Here is a 21,221-nt window from a genome sequence, read left to right on the forward strand (position 1 = left end):
CGCTCACCTCAGCTCTCCCTTTCCACAGTGCCACGCATCAAAAAGACCAGAACAGGAGGTCGTTCCTTCTCCTTCCTCGCGGCCAAGGAATGGAACACCCTCCCTCTCCACCTCCGACAGACACCAACACTCCCCACATTTATGAAGGAGTTTAAGACCTGGCTCTCTGACGAATCGCCACGAACTTCCGGAAGCTGGTCCCCCCCCCCCATCCCGGCCGCACAGTGCCTTGAGACCCTATCGGGTGAGTAGTTGAGCTTATTAAACCCTGATTGATTGAGTGGTGGGATGAGACTGAGCAAAATAAAGTTCAGGGGGTCGAGTTGAGTCCTTTGTACTCAGGGGGGTGGAGTGGGAAACATAGGTGTATTTTTACATTGTTTAGTATTGGAACTAATAAACAATTCTATATGGGTGACTTCCTAGCTGAGAGGAAGAAAATGATTTAGTTACCTGCAATTTTGTTCTTTAGCATTGCTATTTCTCAGATTCACATGCTTGGACCCTTTTCTGGCGTCAAAGTCAGAACCTTCGATAATTAAAGTTATAAACGCAATGGCCATTACAATAACACTGAATAAGGTCACAGACTACACGTCATGAGTCCACCTTGGTTTGACCAGAATTTCGGCCACTCAGAGAAGTGCATAATCAGCCCTTCCCATGAAAGATGCTTCCAACTGCCAGATACGACAGATTAGATAACAAACGGAAAAGCATCATGAAAGGGGTGTGGGGAGCACCCCTGTGTATTGCTATGTTGGTTTATGCACGCTCCTGTCGTCTTAGAATTCTATGACGGGAAAGGATTCTAGGCGAGGAAAACAAGCAGCAGTGATGGTTGTTGATAGCTCGACTGAGCTGCCAACTGGGGTCCGTAAATAAATGAGTAAGCACAACTTATCCAGGGGTGTATGTTCTGTGGAAGTGGCAACGAGTGACCATGGCCTACACCACTCATGGTCATCATACTTTGGATCGCTTTTACATGGGACTGGTATAGTCATTTCTGGTTGACATGAACAATTATGTGAGAAACCAGAGTCATTTTAGGTCAGAAGCGTGGCCAGCAGGAAAGAGGTTTTCCAAGAAAAATGCTGTATTATAGACCTATGAACTGGTTCAAAGAGTAGTCTTATTAGAGTTGACAAAATCACGTTGACCTCCTGTGACTGAGAAAGTCTTGATTTTGGAGGGCAACAAAACATTAATTAATTATTTAATTATCTTGACCTTTGCAGAGAAGCTTGATCTGCTATTCTGAGGTGTCTAGAGATCACAGACGGGTGAACTTTGAGATGTAGCTGAGACCAGTCCTAGCAAGCTAAAGAAGATTTGACAGAATTTGCAAACTATATAGTTTCAGTGGATTTACTTTCTCCTTTGTTGCCCATAACACAACTATTCCACTTTAAGGCATGCACTTAAATTGTGGATGGTGCCCAAGCTTCTCTGAGAATCCGTCTGGTCATCTGGATTTACCTGAAGATTACAATTAAATCTTAATGAGCCAGGCCATCAATTAAAGAGACTAAGGGTTGTGAGGGTGGGGTGAAGTATTGTGTCTCTATTGAACTGTACTGAGGTCTGGATGGACATGTTCCACAATCCGGTCTATCCACCCTACTGAATCCAGGCTATTGACACCAGAATCAGTTTGGAGCTCTCTTACTTTCACTCGATTTTGCAGAGAACGGTTTGTAATATAGGGATTGGACAAAATACAGAGATAAATGTTGTTACCCCGCTTATTGCAAGTGCTTCCCCTAGAGAGTCCAAACGCCACCACTTACTAAAGGACATATTCATCTTTTAGCCATTGAAACATGTCCCAACATAGCTTTTTCCACCTTTGCAAAATCAACTCGTGTTTAATTCCCACTCTGGCCTGTCTGAGTTAATTCTGCTCAGATGGTCCATCAATTAGCATTCTAAGACTAGCACATGTTCATCTGACAGACCTATGCTGTGCTTGAGAGCTCAGAGCCATAGTTATTGTGCTTCGTGGAATAACAGTCCAGTCAAGTCCAGCTCGACTTAACCTGTATCCAAACTCTGAAGTTTGATTACCTCTTCACTTGCCAACTGAAATGAGAATTACGTTGTCGATGTTGGTGTGAAAGAGAAAACTGAGATCCACACATCTGTAAGGTCTACGTTGAGGAAGATTGGATCCTTGGTGGAAAGGTCTTGGATTTTGCCAACTGTAGTACTTTAAAGATTGAGGATTCTGCAGTGACCCTTGAGATCTTCAGTGTCTGGGTCGGCTTTGAATGCCTGCAGGGTTTCCTCTGCATTCTATCCAAAAACCATTCAGGTTGATCGAAAGGCGTATCCATAATTTCCTATTGTGCCTTAGGCCTACAGGTCATAGTTTTGAGGCCTCCGTAGCATGTCAGCCATGTGGCATTCCCAAGATGGCGAAAGTCCCAAATTGAGGAATCCACAGCACCGTCAATTAGGGAAGAAGAGGCTTGCTCTCCTTCCTTCATAATCACTATTGCTTGAATACAGGCCTCTCTGGAAGCTTGTCAATATAATAGGCTATGTGACTAAATAGCTGGTGGTCATATCTGGCAACTACTGCCAAGGTGATTACAATTTTAACAGCATGTCCTGCTAAAACATTGACATGCTTCTCTAAGGAGCCCCATGTATCCTGAGAAGCTGTGCAGGGTGCTGTACGATTCTGCAATCAGTGCTAAGAAGCAAGCAGTATAAACTATTAGATCAGCTTTAACTTGACTTAGGATGCAGGAGAGCAGACACAGTAGTTATATATTTCTTTTAGATGCTCAATGAATTTAATGTTACAGTAGCTGGATTTTTCATCATTAAAAGTCTTCTACTCAAACATGATCAAGCATGGGAATAGCTTTAACAGTTCTGTAAAACTTCTCCTTAAAACTGACAAGAAAACATCACATTTTAGCAGTGAACACAGGCAGACTAAATCTCTTAGGTGCCTTTTTTGTTAGAGCACAGAACTTGACACTGTCCAGAGGGCAAATCCCTTAGAACAGGATCTATACTTGCTTCATAGTGAGTAACAAACGTATCCTACTCCAAGCCGTTGTTGGGGATGTTTGCACTGAGGCTAATAGCATTTTCTGCATTTTCATTCTTGCAATAATTACCTTCTCACCAATTGCCCCTTTGATACTCTTATCGATCGGCACTACTTGAAAAAAGTCCATCAATCATCACTAGAACGTTTTCATGCAGGAGGAGCTGGTCTGGCAGGCCCATGGTAATGACCAGGTACAACGTGCTGAACACGGAGCATCGGAGGAATAGAATACAGAAAATTAGGCTGCGGAATTGACCCCCCGACTCCTGCTGTGGCTGTTACTGGGATAGAGCTGACAACATCTAATAAATGCCCTGTACATTACTCTGCAGAGTGGTAAATAATGCTACAGGTACTTGCCAGTATGCACTGAAGGCGAAACTGTTTGCTGACCATGGGGGTGCAGTAATTTCTTTGGAGGCCCTGCTGCATCATATTTACACTTGGGAGAGCACCATGTTTATTGTTCAGTCTCATCCTCAGAATCTACATATTTGATTTCAAGATCAGCAGGTTGAGTAGCGTCCTGGCATTCAGGTTGATCCTTGTCCTCATTAAAAAAGGCTTCTTTTGGTCAAGATCAGATTCTGCATCCTTGTCATCACATTGCGACTAAAAGTCACATACTGCAGGATCTTCATGGGAGTATGCAAAGGCAATGGGGTTACACGCAGAGGGTGAGAGGCATAATTGAAGACAATGGTGAAATTGCCAAAGTTGAAGACCCGACAGATACAGCTGCCGCTACCATGGTAAAAAAAATTGAGTTAATTGTTGGAAATCTACCGTAGACAAGTACATCGAAGAGAAAGTTATTGTAGGCGGTAATCTGGCATTGAAAAAGTAGAAGGGTGTCGATGATGACTGTCTATGAGGACGCAGCTGGCGATGGGGAGCCAGTCGTCAACAGCTTACAAGGTAGTTGCTGGAGTCCTTGACCATGATGTTACTAATGACAGGAGCTTCCTATTCAACAATAGAGCCTCTGCTTGCTCCCTGAACAAGGATGTGACAGAAATCCTTACTAGAGACGCTGCTGTCAATGCTTCCGCCATAGATGCACCTTGTCCATCATGAAAACAGAGCAAGACACTTCTCAGGTACAGTTTTGTCTTTTCTGCTCTAATTCAGGGCTAAGTGGCACCAACCTCTTTGCGGAGCTCAGATCCTTTGCCCTCCAACAACGAGGGCTGACCAGGAGTCTGGCCCGTTCAGAGGGTCATTCACCTGGAGCAGAAGTCTACAATGTAGACTTCTGTGGCAGATTTAAAATTCAGCACTAGCTTGCCTAAATTGGATACATCTGCCAAAGATCGAGGATTGCCAATCTAATTTTTGTGCCCTTAATGTCTTGGAGAAGCCTCTGCTGGAGACATATTTCTTCAGTTTTAGGCTAGGATGAAGGCAGTTCAGAATAAGTGACCTGAGGGATGTCCATTGATTGGTACCAGTGAGACTGTTAGAGAACCATGATTGGAGATTAAGGGGCGAGGGTAGGAAAAGAAAGGAGATGATTTGTCATGCCTCACCCTTAAAGGAGGTTGAAGAATCTCAAATCATATCCCCATGCAAGGTGGTTTACAGTGGGAATAAGGATGTGTTTGAAATCACCTTTGAGTTACACTAACTGGCAGAGACTCAATGGAGAGCTTTGATGTCCCATGCCACTAACGACTGGTCTGACATGGGAAGAACTACTGTACAGCAGAGGCCTTGATTCCAACAGCACAGAGGGAGAAACGTGCTGTAAGGAAACTTACAGGGTCAAAAGGTACACAGAGATGAAGGTGATTGAGAATGGAAAATATGCAACTGTGATGAGCAGCGAAAATATAGCTAGCAACCTGGGAAAGTGAAGTTTTAAGAAAGCAGAAAAGCTCAGAGATAAGTAACAAGACAGTTAAAAACAAGGCATAACGATAATTCCTCGCCAGAGACAGCTATTAACATTGGGCATGCAACTGGGACGACAGGCCTCTGACATTTAAAGGCCTGGCTGGTTAGACTAGAGGGAGACGGGGCTGGAATCAAAGGGATGCCCTCTGAACCACCCCCAAGATAAACGCACACTACAGTATAACTACTGGTGCCTTACTTCAGCAGAGTAGAGGTACACTTCTTGTGGGGACGTTGGACCAGAGATCATGGAACAACGTGGTGAACACTGCCAGAGAAATCTTTTGTGCATAAGGAGGATTACTGCCATTGGAAGGGACAGTGTACCCTTCCTGAACTGAATAGTGGCTGGCTTGGACTGACTACCTGTTGCTGTGTGGCACCCTGAAGTGTGCTATCCAAGGGCTTGTTGGCTTGCCCCCTCCGTTCTCTTGTGGAGGTCTCAGGGTTTTCCAAGTCCTCTTGTGAAGGAACCACACTGTTTACTTGTGACACCTGGAAAGCAGTGCCCTCGTAAGTGCCCACATCATCTGCTGAATCCAAACTGGTAGCGCAGCGTGAGCGTGGAACTAAGTATTGTGCCTGAAGACGGGATTGCCTTGTGTAGAGCCCCAAAAATACTGCCCGCATCTAAAGAGTATGGCCCCTGCATCGTGGGGCCTCAACACTCATAAGCATCTTGTTGGTGGTGAGCGGATTTACCGGTTCCAGGACCTTGCGTGGCCCGCTTTGTCGATCGTGCTGCATCTCTCACAATCTTTAACCCTTTGTGCTGCAGGAGGGCACATGGGAACCCATTCGGTAATCAAATGATGAGCAGAGTTTGGAGACTTTTAAAAAAGTAATGCACAAACAAACTCCACCTGCCCATACCTCTTCCCTTACACACTAAAACATGAACGCTTGGCAGAAATGGTTGACTTCCTAAGATGCCGAAGACATAGGAAATACCTCAGTCATCTGTGCCTTGAGCAAGACTTCAATTCATCGGAGATCTATGTCTAGCATAGACAGTTGCTTTTTGAAATAAATATATGGTCTATGTTATTAGCTATTTTTAGTATGAAACCCTTGCAGCTATGCTACGAGACGAGAGTTGTGTTTGTCATTCAGCAGCACAGATGGACAGAGTGAACTTGAAGGAGTTTTATTAACATACTTTGGGCCCAGGCCCCAAAAGAACGCATTGCCAGATAGATAGAGAGTAAACAAAACAGTGAGGGATAGAATGCTTGAATTAATTTCAGTCACTGGTAATCACACGGGCCGCATCCCAATGCATGTTTTTTTTGCACAACATGCCACCTCAGGTTCAACCCGGCCATATGCAAAATAGTTTTGACCTTGCTCCAATAGGTACAGTCCAGCTCAAACAGCCAAACCAGGTCTTTCCTGACCGGAATACAAACAACCCTAGACCGGTTTTGCTCTCGGTATGGGCTTCTCAGCTGGGTACAGTTTGGTTCCAGTGACACAGTGTGCCTGGGACCTACATCTGGGCATGCCAGTCCCACCTAGGGTGACACAATAAGCATAAAAAACAGTGATGGATGGACTGCATGAAATAAGCTCAGCCACTGGTAATCACTTAGGCAGCATCCCAATCCAACATTATTTTCCACCCCTCAGTTTGGACCCAGCTATATGCAAAAGAGTCTTGACCATGCTCCAATAGGAACAGTCCATCCCGAACTGCCAAGCAAGATAGGTAGGTAGAGAAAGCACTAAACTGTTTGAGCAGTGTCCATGAAGTTAATTGGTGGTGCCAGTGAAAAATGGCCACCTTTCAAAGACTTCTGGACTTAATGCATTAATAAGTTGAGAACATGAGTTAAGGAAGGGGAAAGAGAGAGAGAGAGAGCAACTAAAGTGATGAGGGGGTCTCTAATGGTAGCGATATTGTGGTGATCTGAAAGAAACGTATAGTTCAAAACCCATGGTTGACAAAGAAAGGTGAGGGATAAATGTGTGTGGTGGGTAGGTTGTTGTGTGGGCATGGAAGGTGCTGGTGGTGGTGCCTTGTGAGGAGATGTCATTTTAAAGGTAGATGGCCTTGGTATATTAGAAATAATCAGAGTGTTTTACCAAGGCTTGTCTGTAGAAGTCCAGATTTTCTAGAATTCTTAATTTTCTGCATTTGTGGAGGACCTTCACCTTTGAAGAACGATTTGATGCAACAGAGCAGATTCTCGGTCCAGCTAGGCTTTCTGTGAGTCTTACTGAGATTCGGTTGACTGCTCCTGGCAAGCACAGTCAATCTTCTTGTAAAAGCAGATACGTTCTCCACTACTCCCGAGGACACAGTAGACAAGATTCCATGGAGGATCTCAGACTTAGGTCCCAGGTCTGTCCAGCATAAATGAGCAGGATCTGTTTGGAGTCCAGCTGATCTACGAAATACTGGTTGAAGGTGTCCAGAATGTATTCTGATCTGGTGGCCAGAGAAGGATGCAACAGCCTACCAGATATCTGCCACTCCTCCAATCCTGGAGTGCTGCTTCCTGATTTTCTTTTTTTTACGTTGTTTGTTTACATTTTCCCAGGCTCTGAAGCCAAGAATTACAAGTTAGATCAGTCTGGAAGAGCGAAGGCCGATTTGTGGAGGACTCCAGATCAGACAGAGGCCCGCTATCATAGGGCGCAGCAACAATACAGGAAAAGGGGGGTGAGTGGGTTGCCAATGAGCAGAGAAAAACATACACTAACAAAGGAAATAACACACACATGCACTACTGTATATTCTACAATAGACTCAGAAATAACGAAGGCAATTATATGGGAATAGCATTGACCCTTAAATCAGGAAGAGGCAGTAGACAACAGCCACACAGAGGAACATGCATAAAACCATGTGCTCTTGGTTACAAATGTGCTTCCAACACTACCAGCTAAGCTACCATAATGCCAAGTTTGAGGGAGAAGTAGCCACCTTCTCTCAAAACGGGGGTCCACTTTGTATTTAGTAGAATCCAGCTCTGATGATGAAGTATATGCCCAATGAATTCAATGGAGGGGGAAACCAAGGCTAACAAGATAAAACAATGGCGAAAGCAGAATGGCACAGCTTTTCCAAGCCAACCCTGAGGAATTATGTCCCAACAAACCCTCACACCACAGAACCAAGACAGTCTCGAAATAAAGGCATTCTGCAAGACTACAAAATCCTTGAGCCCTTAGGTGATGGTTGTGGGGATGCTGATTTGGATTCCTGTGTAGACCCAATAGCTAATGGGAACAGGATCCAGAAAACATATGTAAAAGATCACTGTACACGGTCCATTTCTTCAATATCTGCAGTAACTGTTCTTTTGTCCTTTTCATTCCATGACGTCTATGCAACACTGCCAAAGAAATTGAAATTCCCCAAAGTCATTTCTATATACAAAAGACCCACGTTCTATAAAGCTTGAGTTCTAGGAGGTAGCTGTTGATTTTGGGGAGACTCACTGGATCAAGCCAGGAAAAGATAGATATTTCACCCAGAGTTCCTCCAAGGTAGTGGGATGTTCTTGGAAGTCCTGAAAATGACTATGAGCTGGGACAGAAAGAGCGTGTTGTCATCACCCCATAATCTTTATTGAGAAAACAAATGACAAACTGGATTCTCTGGGTCTAATCAGGGATATCGCTTAAGCTAAATTTAGATTACATTTAGGGGGTATGAAAGTGGCTAAAGGGGGATCTGACTAACGTGACCCAAATTTGCCATTCTGGGACACACTCACTCATTATTCCCTCCTTGATTGCTAAACAAAGTAAAAATCGAACCAAATGATTTTTCAAAACTATCCATATTCCCATGGTTTTTGCATGCTACTTGTGGTTCAACGAGGATTTTCTGGGTAGTAAAGAGACTTCCAAAAGGACACACAACTGTACAAACGACACTACGGCACATATTCTATACAGCAGAATGGCATCTTATCTTGGGAGATAATCGGCATTGTACTGAGGAACATGTGTCACTAAAAATATTAACGGTTTAACCCTGTGTTAAAGAGCATTGACTAAATATGAAGAATACAAATAACAAAACGGGGGTGAAGGGCCTAAGGGATATTTAAAGACCAGCCTAGATAGTATCCCTTCGCAGAATTAGATAAACAACAAGAAAAACTAGGGGTCTCTGTAGGAAAGTAACATGGAAATTCCTATTTGTTTAACCCGACGTCTAACATGGTACATCTGGTTAGAGTTAAGACTCACAATTTAGAACAAGACACAAAAAAACTCAAATAGGGGGCCACCAGTGATTGTAGATCAACAAAACCTTGTTAGGATTCCCATCAAAGACTTGTGATGATCAATGTTATCATTTGGTCATCCTGAGACACACGACCCTAAGGATGACCAAATGATAACATTGATCATCACAAGTCTTTGATGGGAATCCTAACAAGGTTTTGTTGATCTACAATCACTGGTGGTCCCCTATTTGAGTTTTTTTGTGTCTTGTTCTAAATTGTGAGTCTTAACTCTAACCAGATGTACCATGTTAGACGTTGGGTTAAACAAATAGGAATTTCCATGTTACTTTCCTACAGAGACCCCTAGTTTTTCTTGTTGTTTATCTAAATATGAAGAATATCTTTTCTGTTCATGAGTTGACAAGAAAATATGATTATTTACCGGCTTGATTACTTTATAAAATGGTCAAAAAACAGTGAAGCTAAAATTCACCTAAGAATTACACAGACTAATGCTTTTCTACGGTTCTTGGTCATTTAAGAGCAGTCCAGACTTTTACCTCTGTCCCAATCCCGCCATAACAAGTTGTGTTGCAACTAACCTATGACGAGTAAAAGGTATGATGTACAAAAAGCATCCTTAGGGAAGGGTGCCCCTTAATCCTTTTAGCTACGATATAGAAAGTGCAACTAAGTAGATAAGGAGAACCCTGACAAAGGATACCCAACTAAATAAAATAAACAATTTATCTAGCTAATTGTAACAGTTTCAATGACCAAGAAAGGCAACTCATTTCCACTAGAAAAAAAACTCACAACAAAATGGGTTGCCATATTCAAAGATTTGCTGAAAAAATTAATAGTACTTCAGTCCATATGGATCAAACTCCCGTCTTATGAGACTAAGGGTATCCACATCCAGCTATTGGGAAAGATCTACCCACACTTAGCAAAGTAAGAAATATGTTTCTGCTCCAACTAGAAAGACCATAGGAAATAAGAGCTAACATAGAAATAAATTCTCTCAGGGCTTAATACAAATGAAACCACAGCTGGGTTTTCCAGAGAAACTTTCACTTCACATCATTACAAATCTCACTGTAATTCTGAATAGATCGGTAATGAAAGTCACTGTCCTGTCGGGACCATGAGATCTGTGGGAAAAGGAAAAATCCTTTTTGTTTTACTAGAAGATTTTGACTGGTAGTAGCAGTGAAAAATCTGGGTGAAACTCAAAGGAGGAATGAAGAATTACTGATTTCCCAGATAATGCCTCATTTCTTAGACGTCTTCTTCTGCACAAGCGAGGCATACTTCCAACAGTTCATCTCACATTAATAGAAACACGTCAAGAGATAACCCTCACGCCTTGAAACAATCTCCCGTTTCTTCAGTCAATGTGCATAAGATATTTTCAGCATTATTTGAGTAACTCCATGCCGGACTGTCTACAAAGTGTGGCATCCAAATGGTCTATACAGAATTCATTGGTTTACAGGTCCATGTCTTTTGGCAATTGGACCAAACCCGGTCTACAGGAGAACCATGTGAAGCCCCTTCCATGTGGGCGACAAGCCACACTTACACCTGAAAGGTAAAACCGATTACATTCAGTAACATGCACTCCTGCTAACCTAGCTGTCAGTGTGAAATGATTACCGCATGGAATAAATGAATTGGTCTAAGAAGCGTAAGAAAGTTCTAACCAAGACACTCCGTTGATGTTGAAGTTCCAAAATACAGGTCTCTGGGAGGGTTCATATTTAACATTATGGAAGAAACGACAGTTTAGAGACAGATTTGGTAAATCTGTTTGTCTGCCATCTAGAGGTTCAATATACAACAGTGACTAAAGTCTGCAGAGCTTAATCAAAGGCCAAACAAAGAGAACCACTAAATAATTATGGGAAGATGCAGAGCTCCATCAGGAATGTTTAGATTAAATAAAAGTTGTTTCCTCATTACCATTGATTGTGTCTATGGTCAGCTCTATCTTCAGAAGTGTCTGAGGGAGCCAATAGGGGGCACTAGGGACACAGACTGCCAGTGGAAGTGTAAAGATACCTGCATCTTTAGTTACTGCCCGGAAGTGGGTCCCGTGCACACTGTGCCACTGGATCCAAGCTATACCCGAAGGATGATTTTGGGCTAAACTGCAGGGTCAAGACTGATGTGCATATGGCTTGGTCCAAACTGAGGTGGCAAGGTGTACAAAATAACGATGGACTAGAATGCGGCCCGAGTAACTACCAGTGGCTGATATTTCATTCAAGCATTCCATCCATCACTTTTTTGTATACTTCTTTTGTTACCCTGGCACGGTTATCTTTTTATCACAAAGGTGGGGCCTTGAGCGGTTTGGAAAACTGGAACCTCAATTGGCAGAAACAATCATCCAACAATAGTCATGTTACCAAACATATTCATAGACAATGAGAACATGATGGGCATCACCGTTAATAAGGCATTTTCTTTACACGCAATGAGATAAGAAAAGGCAGATAATGTTCTGTAAATAAAACTTCTGAGCTATTCCTAGTTTAATATTTGAAAAATCAAATAAAAAGATTAAAAAAACATTGGCGGTTCGGAGCATCTCAGACATAAAATCTTCAATTATGCATAAACACAAGGAATAAAGTACCACAGTATATAGCAGTGAGGCAAAATGAAAGAAAAACAGGTGCAGGCACTGTAACACGTGAACATAAGTAGCCGCGGGCAATGAGCGACGCTGGCGTGTTTTAAACAAAGGGGCTAAGAATAATCCAATCTGGGGCCACGTGCAGGACTATTTGTTTTATACATCGAAAGAACATTACATATTCCCACAAAACAATTATGTTTCTTACCTTGAAAAATAAGAATGTTGGAACAGAACTAATGTCATATTTCTCTGATACTTCGGGAACAGCTTCAGCTTCCAGCTTAAGAAATAAACAGAAGAAAAATGTTTTGAGGTGTCATTTGTACACATTTTTATTATACCCTTCAGCTCGGCTTATAACATTCCCAGATGACATCACTGCGGACCGTCTGTATGTTTAAATGGGCTTCAATGCAAAAGTTTGCGAGACATTTGCATTTAAATTAGACTCGCTCGGCTGGCATGTCATCCAAGGAGTCTGCACCGAGTCAAAACAGGTTCAGAGGTTTTTATTTTGTTGCACATTTCAAAAGATGCCTGCAGGCTGCGAATAAAATTTTTTGGTGCACTAGTGACCTAGTAAATTTTCAATCATATGCAGCTACAACTATATTGAAATCCATAAATCACTGACCCCAGTTATGTCATGATTACAGTGCTTATTTTCTGCCCACAGCGATTCTTGCTGTTTGCTCTATTGACTAATTTCAAGAGGCAGTACATCATGAGTGACATTTGCAGCCTTCTGCAAATTATGGAGCAAAAAGGGAGTATTTCTTCAATAAGCTATTGATGTCTGCTAAATTTTACTTTTAACTCTTTCATGGTTACTGAATCTCAGGCAGGTACACTAGCCTGTTAGACCGTTAGATTGTGAAACGACCCAAAAGTCCAATGTAGATAATATTTTAATATTTTTATTTTAGGTGTGCAGCTCTTTTATTACTTTCCAACAAATAAACTGGGAAAAGCTCACTTTACAACAAACATTCTTGGAAAAGCTCACGTCATAATGGAATTTAAAAGGACAAATTATGTTACCTTGGCACTATTGTGCTATTTTTGTGGTATAATGATCGGACATTCTGTTGCTGCTACTGTGCTAAAACACCTACAGCAGTGTCTCTTAACCCTTTGACGTCTGCGGAACCCACTGAAACACAACTGGGAGCCAGGACCCCAGGGCCATTTCTTCGATTTAAACCTCAACAATAATACACCCACAAGTACCCACTATATGAACCCAGCACATCTACTTTCCTCCGCAACTGCATGTTTAAGAAGAGGGTAAAGACACAACGGGTTTACTCATAAATCAAAGGCAATTATGTAAAATCAGAGCTCTCAGCAGAAGTCCTGGGACAGAAGTGTTTAATTGGAGTGAAACTGGCTTCGGACAGGCGCAGGGCAGGAATCGAGGTTGGTGTGGATGAAGCTGGTTCTTTGTTTCAAATGTGACAAGACCGTGATTGCATAAAAGCGAGAAGACCGGGTGCTCATTATGTCAGAGGACAAGCTGGAATAGGTACTCTGCATGTGGAAGGATTTTAGCACTACTAAAAAGTGCAGGCATGACGCTCTTCAAATACCAAAAGTGTGTAAGTGGGGACTCCAGTAAAACAGCAGATAGAAGAACGTGCAGCCTGAAAGGGCCTTTTTGTCATTCTAATTATTCAAACCTGCATATATCAAATCGTGGTTAGAACACCAGCTTTCTAAGTGTGCAGATCAACATGATTTGCAATTAAAAAAATCAAAAGCAATTCAAAAGTGTTTTAGTACGTAGCTGATTGCTAGTTAAGGTTGGAGAGTGTTTTAATGCAAATAGTGATTGCTAGTTCAAAACCGGGCATGGGTGAATGCACAATCAGCTTGTGACTAAAAACCTTTTAAAATCTTATGACTTTTTTTAAACATGTCTTTATTGATTTCATTAACAGGTATATCAAAAACATTGAGGAAGCAATACAGTAGACTTAAGGTATGTACTATTATTCTCGATTAAACTATAATTCTGCTAAGACAAACCTCCTTTATATAGTTCAAAATACTTGTGGTAGAAAGAAAATAACGGCTATAGGTTATATGGATCCACGGACCCCATCAATAGGCATCAACAACTCCCTGTGGGTCACGCACAACTGGCTAACAATGGCATACCTACAGAAAATAGGTCATTCTTGATTAAACAATCTATACATGTGAAGTCACTTTCATAAGTGAGAAAATGTTATTTGCATCTTAGCACACTCCTGTAAACTACAGGTTAAGTCAAATGCTCGTTAAACAGTTATGTTACCGTAAGGTAATTGTCGCTGAAAATGCTATTTTATCAGTTAGAAAGTATTAGCTGCCTGTCAGCAACACAAAAACCAAATAACCATGGTGACCTCTGTGTTATCATTTTGAAACAGGGCAATGTGGAAGAACATGCTGCCAAGTCTCATGTTTACAAACCTCAGTTCTCCTTGCTAATCAGTGGTTTGAAGTACATGGGTCCTATACAAAACTGAGCTTGACTGATCTGCTCTGGTTTGAAACTGCTTCCTGCACTATATGCCCTCTATGCCCAAGCCTTCCAACCCTAGGAAGTGCACTCATCTGCATACATTATCTCCCAATTTCCTGTACCTATATGAACAATATGTTTTCCTAAGTCATTCTCCTCAGTGATGAAGTCCCCTTCCTGTAACTTTGTCCTTCATTAGAAAAATAAATGTTCGACCCAGTGCATGAGTAAACCTAATGATTTACGCTTATGGTTTATGTAATAGTTAATGATCATTTGTGAAACCTTGACCTTGTTAATCGATCAGGGTAATGACTTCCACCTAAATTGTTTTACATTTACCATCTTGTTTGTGGAGACATCCTTCTCCCAGGATAATGAACAGTACCAATGACATCGCTAAGAGGGCCATCAATCACGGTTTGCATCACAATAAAGAGAATCATAGAAAATCCGGATATTGGGCATTTTTTGGGAAAGTATCAAGGTAGAACTGTGCACAGATTATGATTATTTTAATTACATTTGTATGAATGAAACGTACTATGCAAGTTACATTCCATCAAAGTCTTTAGTAACTTTTCTCTGCATGGGTATACAGTGCACAGAAACACCATGCCAGATACTGGCAGGAAACTGGTGCGAGGAGAAAATGTCTCTCTGCAGGACTTGTTATAATTGAAAGGTTCTCCCGTAGGTAAAAACGAAGCAAAATTGTGCTGGATGCAAAAGGGCAAAAATCCTGCGCATTTCAACATGAAATTGAGGAGTAACGCAAGATTACAACATTCTAACAAAAAATTCTCACATGCCGAGTATCTTTAAAAATTAAATTGAGCAACTGATTTTAACAAATGGAAAAATAACAACCCCTCTGAGACCAAATGAAAATACATGGCATTTTGCTTGGATGTATGACGTTTCAACGCATGCTTTTACAACGGATGCCATTACGACGCAGGTTTTACAACGCAAGTCGTTACAACGACTTGCGTTGGGGGGCGCTGGATAGTGAATAGTTAAATTTACTATTCCAACTCCAGTTCCCGTGGACAGTAGGGAAGGTGTTGGATAGTAATTAAACTATTCCCTATCCTAGAGCACCCCCCAGCGTAATGCGTTGTAATAACTTGCGTTGTAAAAGTTGTGTCGTAATGGTAGTGCGTTGTAAAAGTTGCGTTGTAAAGGATGTTCCCCAGTTTGCTTAGGTCATTGACCCAAAAAGATCAACTGAAATAATAATTTACGCCTGGAAGCAAATAATTCTAACACCTATATGCAGTTCTCATCTGGACAGTTTGCACAGGTTTTGACTTGGTGCGCCTGCCAAGTGATTTTCCAAAGTAGTTTTCTCCAAAAGAGGCACATTCTGCTGAATCATTTGCAGATACACATTCTGGGAGATAAATTTGAGAAAGGCCACGAATCATTGAACAAGTGACCTCCAAAAAGATGATATAATGCATTGGTAGGCATTCTAACTACCAAAGATTGCTATCTCCTAAACCACATTTTTGAACAATGTCAAAAAAATGTAATCTTTTCAGAGCTCCAGCAAATGTGAACCACTTACGGATGAAACATAAGAGAATTAGTTCACCTAGAAGATCATTCTGTTGTAGGTGTGAAGTGTGGAACAGAACCTTCACCAGGTTTTCGTACATCAGTTAATTCACGGAGTTTGCAGCGTATCTACAGACAGTGAAAATACTTAAACAGACTTACACATGTCTAGTTTTTACTTATCTAGACATTCAATAGCTGAATGCATACAAAGGTGAACAAATAGACTTAGGAAGATTCACACCGCCAACTAAAGCACTGCTTTCAATATTTTAACCTCGGGTTAATGACCAGCTAAAAGAAGTCCTTTACTGTAAAGGCATAGCCCGGATATCTACAGCGGCACCCAGAAATAGAAAATGTTGTACTTGCTGACCATGTGATTTGGGTGAGATGATGTCAAAGAACAAGGAATGAAGAAGCTCCACAGCCCAACAAGAAGCCTGGAAGCAGTTACAGTCTCAGGAAAACCTCAAGATGATTATTCAGTACGCTTTCAGTACAAATCTTCATTGTCAGCTCAAAGGCGGCTAACACCACACAACTTTCAGCAGGCATACTTTTAAAATTAACTCCCAGGATCAATTAGACATCTGCTTGATTATCTTTGGTTCTTGAAGAAAGTTAAAAGCTTTCTGTATTTGCAGTCATTTATTAAGATGTGTTTACAACAGCATAATTTTAGACCACCACCAGAAGGAATACGATAAAAATAAAAAAATTGAGTGAAATGATGAATCACTTTTGTAATCTTAAATAATAAGAAAAGGCCACAATAAGGACGAGTATTCAATGGAAAGAAAACATTCTTTGTATCTTGATGAAGGGAGCTTGGAGCCAAGGGTTTGGACCTAGCAAGCCCATTTGGCAACTTAGTCATATAGGAAGAAAACATGTGTCAACTGAAGTGTGGTATCAGAAACCACAGTGTAGACTGTTTTTTTGCCTAGCTCTGGTTGAGAAGTAACATACTATCCGATTTTTTATTTGGTTGATTTGTTTTTTATTGGTTAAACCTTATGCACAGTGTATATGTACTACGCTGTTTATAAACTGTGGAGAACCACCAATTCCATGGTACGAGTGGAAGGAGAGTTAAATAAATATATGGGGCCTTTGGATGGTACTGCTTATTGACACAGTAGGGAAAAAAAGGGGTTTTCGTGAATGGTGTGAAGGCAGATGCACAGAAAACCTTTCTTTTTATGGAAAAAGCTGTGGATAACTTCGGAAAAACTTTGGCAATATGTAGGATGGGCAATCAAAAGGTCTAACGTTAATTTTATGACAGAGAAGCAAAAGGTGATACCAGAAGACATAGAAACTAGTGATTAGTTTGTTCGTATGTCGATGAGAGTTGCCTGCACCCTGTGATTTTGAGATGATAGGAGAGTAACTGACACTGGATCAATGTGCAATGTCATGATAAGAAAATAGTAGACATTGTGGCAGAGTTGAATTCCAACTCTTCAGGAAAGGGTACCATAGAGAAATCACGAGAGAAATTGTATACAAGAAGAAGATGGCAAAGATATATGAAAAGAATGTAGCCAAAGTGTGTGTGAATAAAATATTAATAGAATTACAGTGTTGGACAAGGAGAGGGGTGCTTCAGCTCACACATGAGCAAATAATAGATTATGGAAGGGAGATAAAACTTACTGATGTGAAGGTTGTGAGGATTTGGCTGATAGCAAGTTCTGGCTTGCTATGGTTAAAAATGCGCTGGATGTGGAGAAATGGACAATTCGTTACAGTGTGTCGAGAGAAGAGACGGGGTGTTTTTGTTGAGGAGAGTAGGGGCAATTGTGTTGAGAAGTTCATGTATCTTGTGCGGATTGTTGAGAGGGATATGATGTGGGGTGAGGTTGCAAAATACATAAAGTCAGGTAGGAGTGAACTGCAAATAAACTAGCTAGACATGAATAAGGGCTTATTGTACACCAATACAGCCTGGCATTTATTGGACAGAACATACAAAAAACTTGTATTACAAAAGAATTGTGTGTGGAACAACATTACGCCTGGAAAGGCACTGGTCGGTAGTTCTCAAATTTAAAGAAAGGACATGTTAATGTTATAATTACCTGACCATGACCAGTCACTTTGGGTTGTAGAGAACCGCATGATATATCAATGGTATTGCAATAAGGTAGCAAGTGTCGGTTGTCAAAGTTGCAACTTTATTAAGAAGGAAACTGGCAAGGCATTAGAGAAAGAACAGCGGGTGTTGTCTGGGCTTATATTCATGAAATTAAATAGAAGTATATAGTACCAGCAAGGCATTATTATAGGAGATACTGCACTGTGATTGATCCCAGTTGAAATGAGGTTTTACTACGGAACAACTTTTGCGCTGACCTCAGGACACTAAAAAACTTTAGTTGACACTTTTCTCCTAACAATAAGGAAACGTTATTGAGGTCAGTCAGGGCAACCCTTTTCTCAAAATCAGATCTCACACGGTCATGCAACCAAATTGAGCTGCATGATGTATTCCAGGTTACGAATTCTTTAGGTCTCTATGTATGGAAATGCTCTTCATTATTTGAAGTATCTTGCTACTAAAGTAAGCATATATAAATGGTCTAACTGATGGTGCCTATGGTGCTCTAGGCTTGCAGACTGTGTGCTCAATAAGAACATAAAAGAACAGTAAGTGGTAAAAATAAAGCACTTTGGCAGTTACCTTTAGAACAAGAGACATCTTTTCTAGAGCAAGGTCTGTAAAGAATGCTCATGATATAACGAAACATAGGTCCAAGCAAGCCTTCCTTCAGGAACTATTGCACGACACCATGGCCTCGACCCCATCTACTTTCCAGGACAATTCAAAGATAAACTGAGTGGTGGTGAAGCCATTCAATTAAAGGATTAAAATAAAGCTGCTCCGCAAAGGTTTAGGAGGGCTGAATCCATGACAGATAATCGCAGACTATGCAAAGTGTGTCCATTTAAATTAATTGTATGTATATTTATCTTTAATGTATATCCTGAAATCTGACATGGATCCAACATTTCAGTACCTATACTGAACACCCTTGGGGTAGACATCCATTCCATCAGCAATTGTCCAGACTCAGATCCTGGGAAGTGCCCATATCGATCATCATAGTGTGTTGATATCAGTGATAAGTAACAATATTATTCTGTCTTGAGCATAGCTATTCATGTGATCGACTCCATCTGTAACAGAAAATATTGCCTAGTAGCCTGGCTTCAGATTGTTCAATAGAAGTAGAATTTGCAGACCAGAATTCAAGCAGTAGTATTCCATGCTTTCTTCTCTGAACCTCCAAATATTTATAGATGAAAAAGCAGCACTGGTGTGGTAATAGTGCCCAAAACCCAGTTAAATTAGTGCTAGGACTCTTGTGCGGAGTGAAGTCTCTTTCCTGAAATCACTCCTAGGTAGCAAATAGTCATTGGGCATTCCAGATTTACTAAATGAGAACGTAACCCTTTGCTGGGAGACTAGCAGCACCTCTCTCACTAACCGATAACAACATAGAGGTCACGCTCAATCCCCTCAAATATCAGTGACGTCCTCAAAGGTGCAATGGATATTGCAGTAGATGAGTCAAGTAGGAGTACGACTGATACAGAATCCACAAGAATGAATCTTGCATGCAAGCCAGGGGGTCTGCTATCACCTGTGACTTGGCCATGTAAGTGTGGTTAGAGCACAGTGGTTGGTAACAAACAAACCCATGAGCAGAGAGCAGATGTACTTTTGGCCTCAACTTTAACAGCTGATAAATGATATTAAAATGCATTTATTTATTAAACTACTGTAAAGGTTCAGCCAGTTATCATACTCCTAGATCTCGACAGAGTTTATGACTTGTGCGGGAACGTAACTCAAATTCTTGTATCATTTTTTTAATGATCATGTGGTCAGATTTCTGAATCGAAACTGGATTTGCATTGGTCCGAGACAGGTTGTTACTTCATTCTTCACAGTTGTACCTCTTACCACAAAGATCGTTTTTAGGTCTCGTGACCTACAATGCGCGCAAGCGCATTGAGGGATCGAGAATTCAAGTGCTCAAAATCCTCATGAAACCACCAGCTTTTTGCTGGCGTTTTCATGAAGTTCACGTGGCCACAGGCACGCGCTTTTGGGCCATAAACTTGCATAGCCAGCTTCCCCCAGGCCGTAGCAGCACTCCTCCCACAAAAGGAACCTCCCCTCGCAAACACAGCCTTTACTTCTCCTCCCCTAACTTTGCCGTCAGAACTCTGCTCTCCCCTCAGGCGCCGTGACATACTTCAAAGGCTTATCACTTCACACGGCCGCAGGCCGTGCAACCAGAGCACTTCAGTTGGTGGGCAGCCCCCCTCCCAGCACTGCCTTGTTTTCCCTTTATTTTCTTTTTCTTTACATTTCCTTTTAACCGTTTTACTTGGTCGTTAGTCGTTTATTAGAAGATTCTTAAACTATCAACAACAAATACAATACAGCAGCTGAAACAACAGCACTTTGAAATCGAGCGTTTTGTGTTTTTTACAATATATTTAGTATTGTTAAGTTGTACTGTTTTCTTCTCCTTCCTGCTACCCAGGCTCCGCATTTCACCCATTGAAATAACTTTAGAGCATAATAAAAGGGTATACAAATAAAGTAATGTAACTAAACAGAACATATATTCTTAACTAAATGTGGCATATACATGGATAATATATGGAACGTATATAAGCATAACATACCATATGTAGAGTGCAGAGTGCAGATTCAGAGTGCAGTGTGCAGAGTGCAGTGTGCAGAGTGCAGATTGAGGGTGCAGATTGTGGGTGCAGATTGTGGGTGCAGATTGTGGGTGCAGATTGTGGGTGCAGATTCAGAGTGCAGATTCAGAGTGCAGATTCAGAGTGCAGATTCAGAGTGCAGATTCAGAGTGCAGATTCAGAGTGCAGATTCAGAGTGCAGATTCAGAGTGCAGATTCAGAGTGCAGATTCAGAGTGCAGATTGTGGGTGCAGATTCAGAGTGCAGATTCAGAGTGCAGATTCAGAGTGCAGATTCAGGGTGCAGATTCAGGGTGCAGATTGTGGGTGCAGATTGTGGGTGCAGATTGTGGGTGCAGATTGTGGGTGCAGATTCAGAGTGCAGATTCAGAGTGCAGATTCAGAGTGCAGATTGTGGGTGCAGATTGTGGGTGCAGATTCAGAGTGCAGATTCAGAGTGCAGATTCAGAGTGCAGATTCAGAGTGCAGATTCAGAGTGCAGATTCAGAGTGCAGATCGTGGGTGCAGATTGTGGGTGCAGATCGTGGGTGCAGATTGTGGGTGCAGATTGTGGGTGCAGATTGTGGGTGCAGATTGTGGGTGCAGATTGTGGGTGCAGATT

The 21,221-nt window shown here is 41.5% G+C and overlaps 1 protein-coding gene across 2 annotated transcripts in view; it reads right to left on the reverse strand.

The window, feature by feature from the left end:
* Positions 1-21,221, reverse strand: part of GLRX3 (glutaredoxin 3) — a 191,025-nt gene that overhangs the window by 90,516 nt on the left and 79,288 nt on the right. For both annotated transcript variants that reach the window (XM_078643492.1, XM_078643493.1), the window contains exon 3: positions 12,006-12,080. In XM_078643492.1, the coding sequence (XP_078499618.1) occupies positions 12,006-12,080 (75 nt within the window). The remainder of the gene's footprint in view (positions 1-12,005; positions 12,081-21,221) is intronic.

The sequence above is a fragment of the Lissotriton helveticus genome, chromosome 5_1 (genome assembly GCF_964261635.1).
Source record: "Lissotriton helveticus chromosome 5_1, aLisHel1.1, whole genome shotgun sequence".
NCBI classification, from domain to species: domain Eukaryota; kingdom Metazoa; phylum Chordata; class Amphibia; order Caudata; family Salamandridae; genus Lissotriton; species Lissotriton helveticus.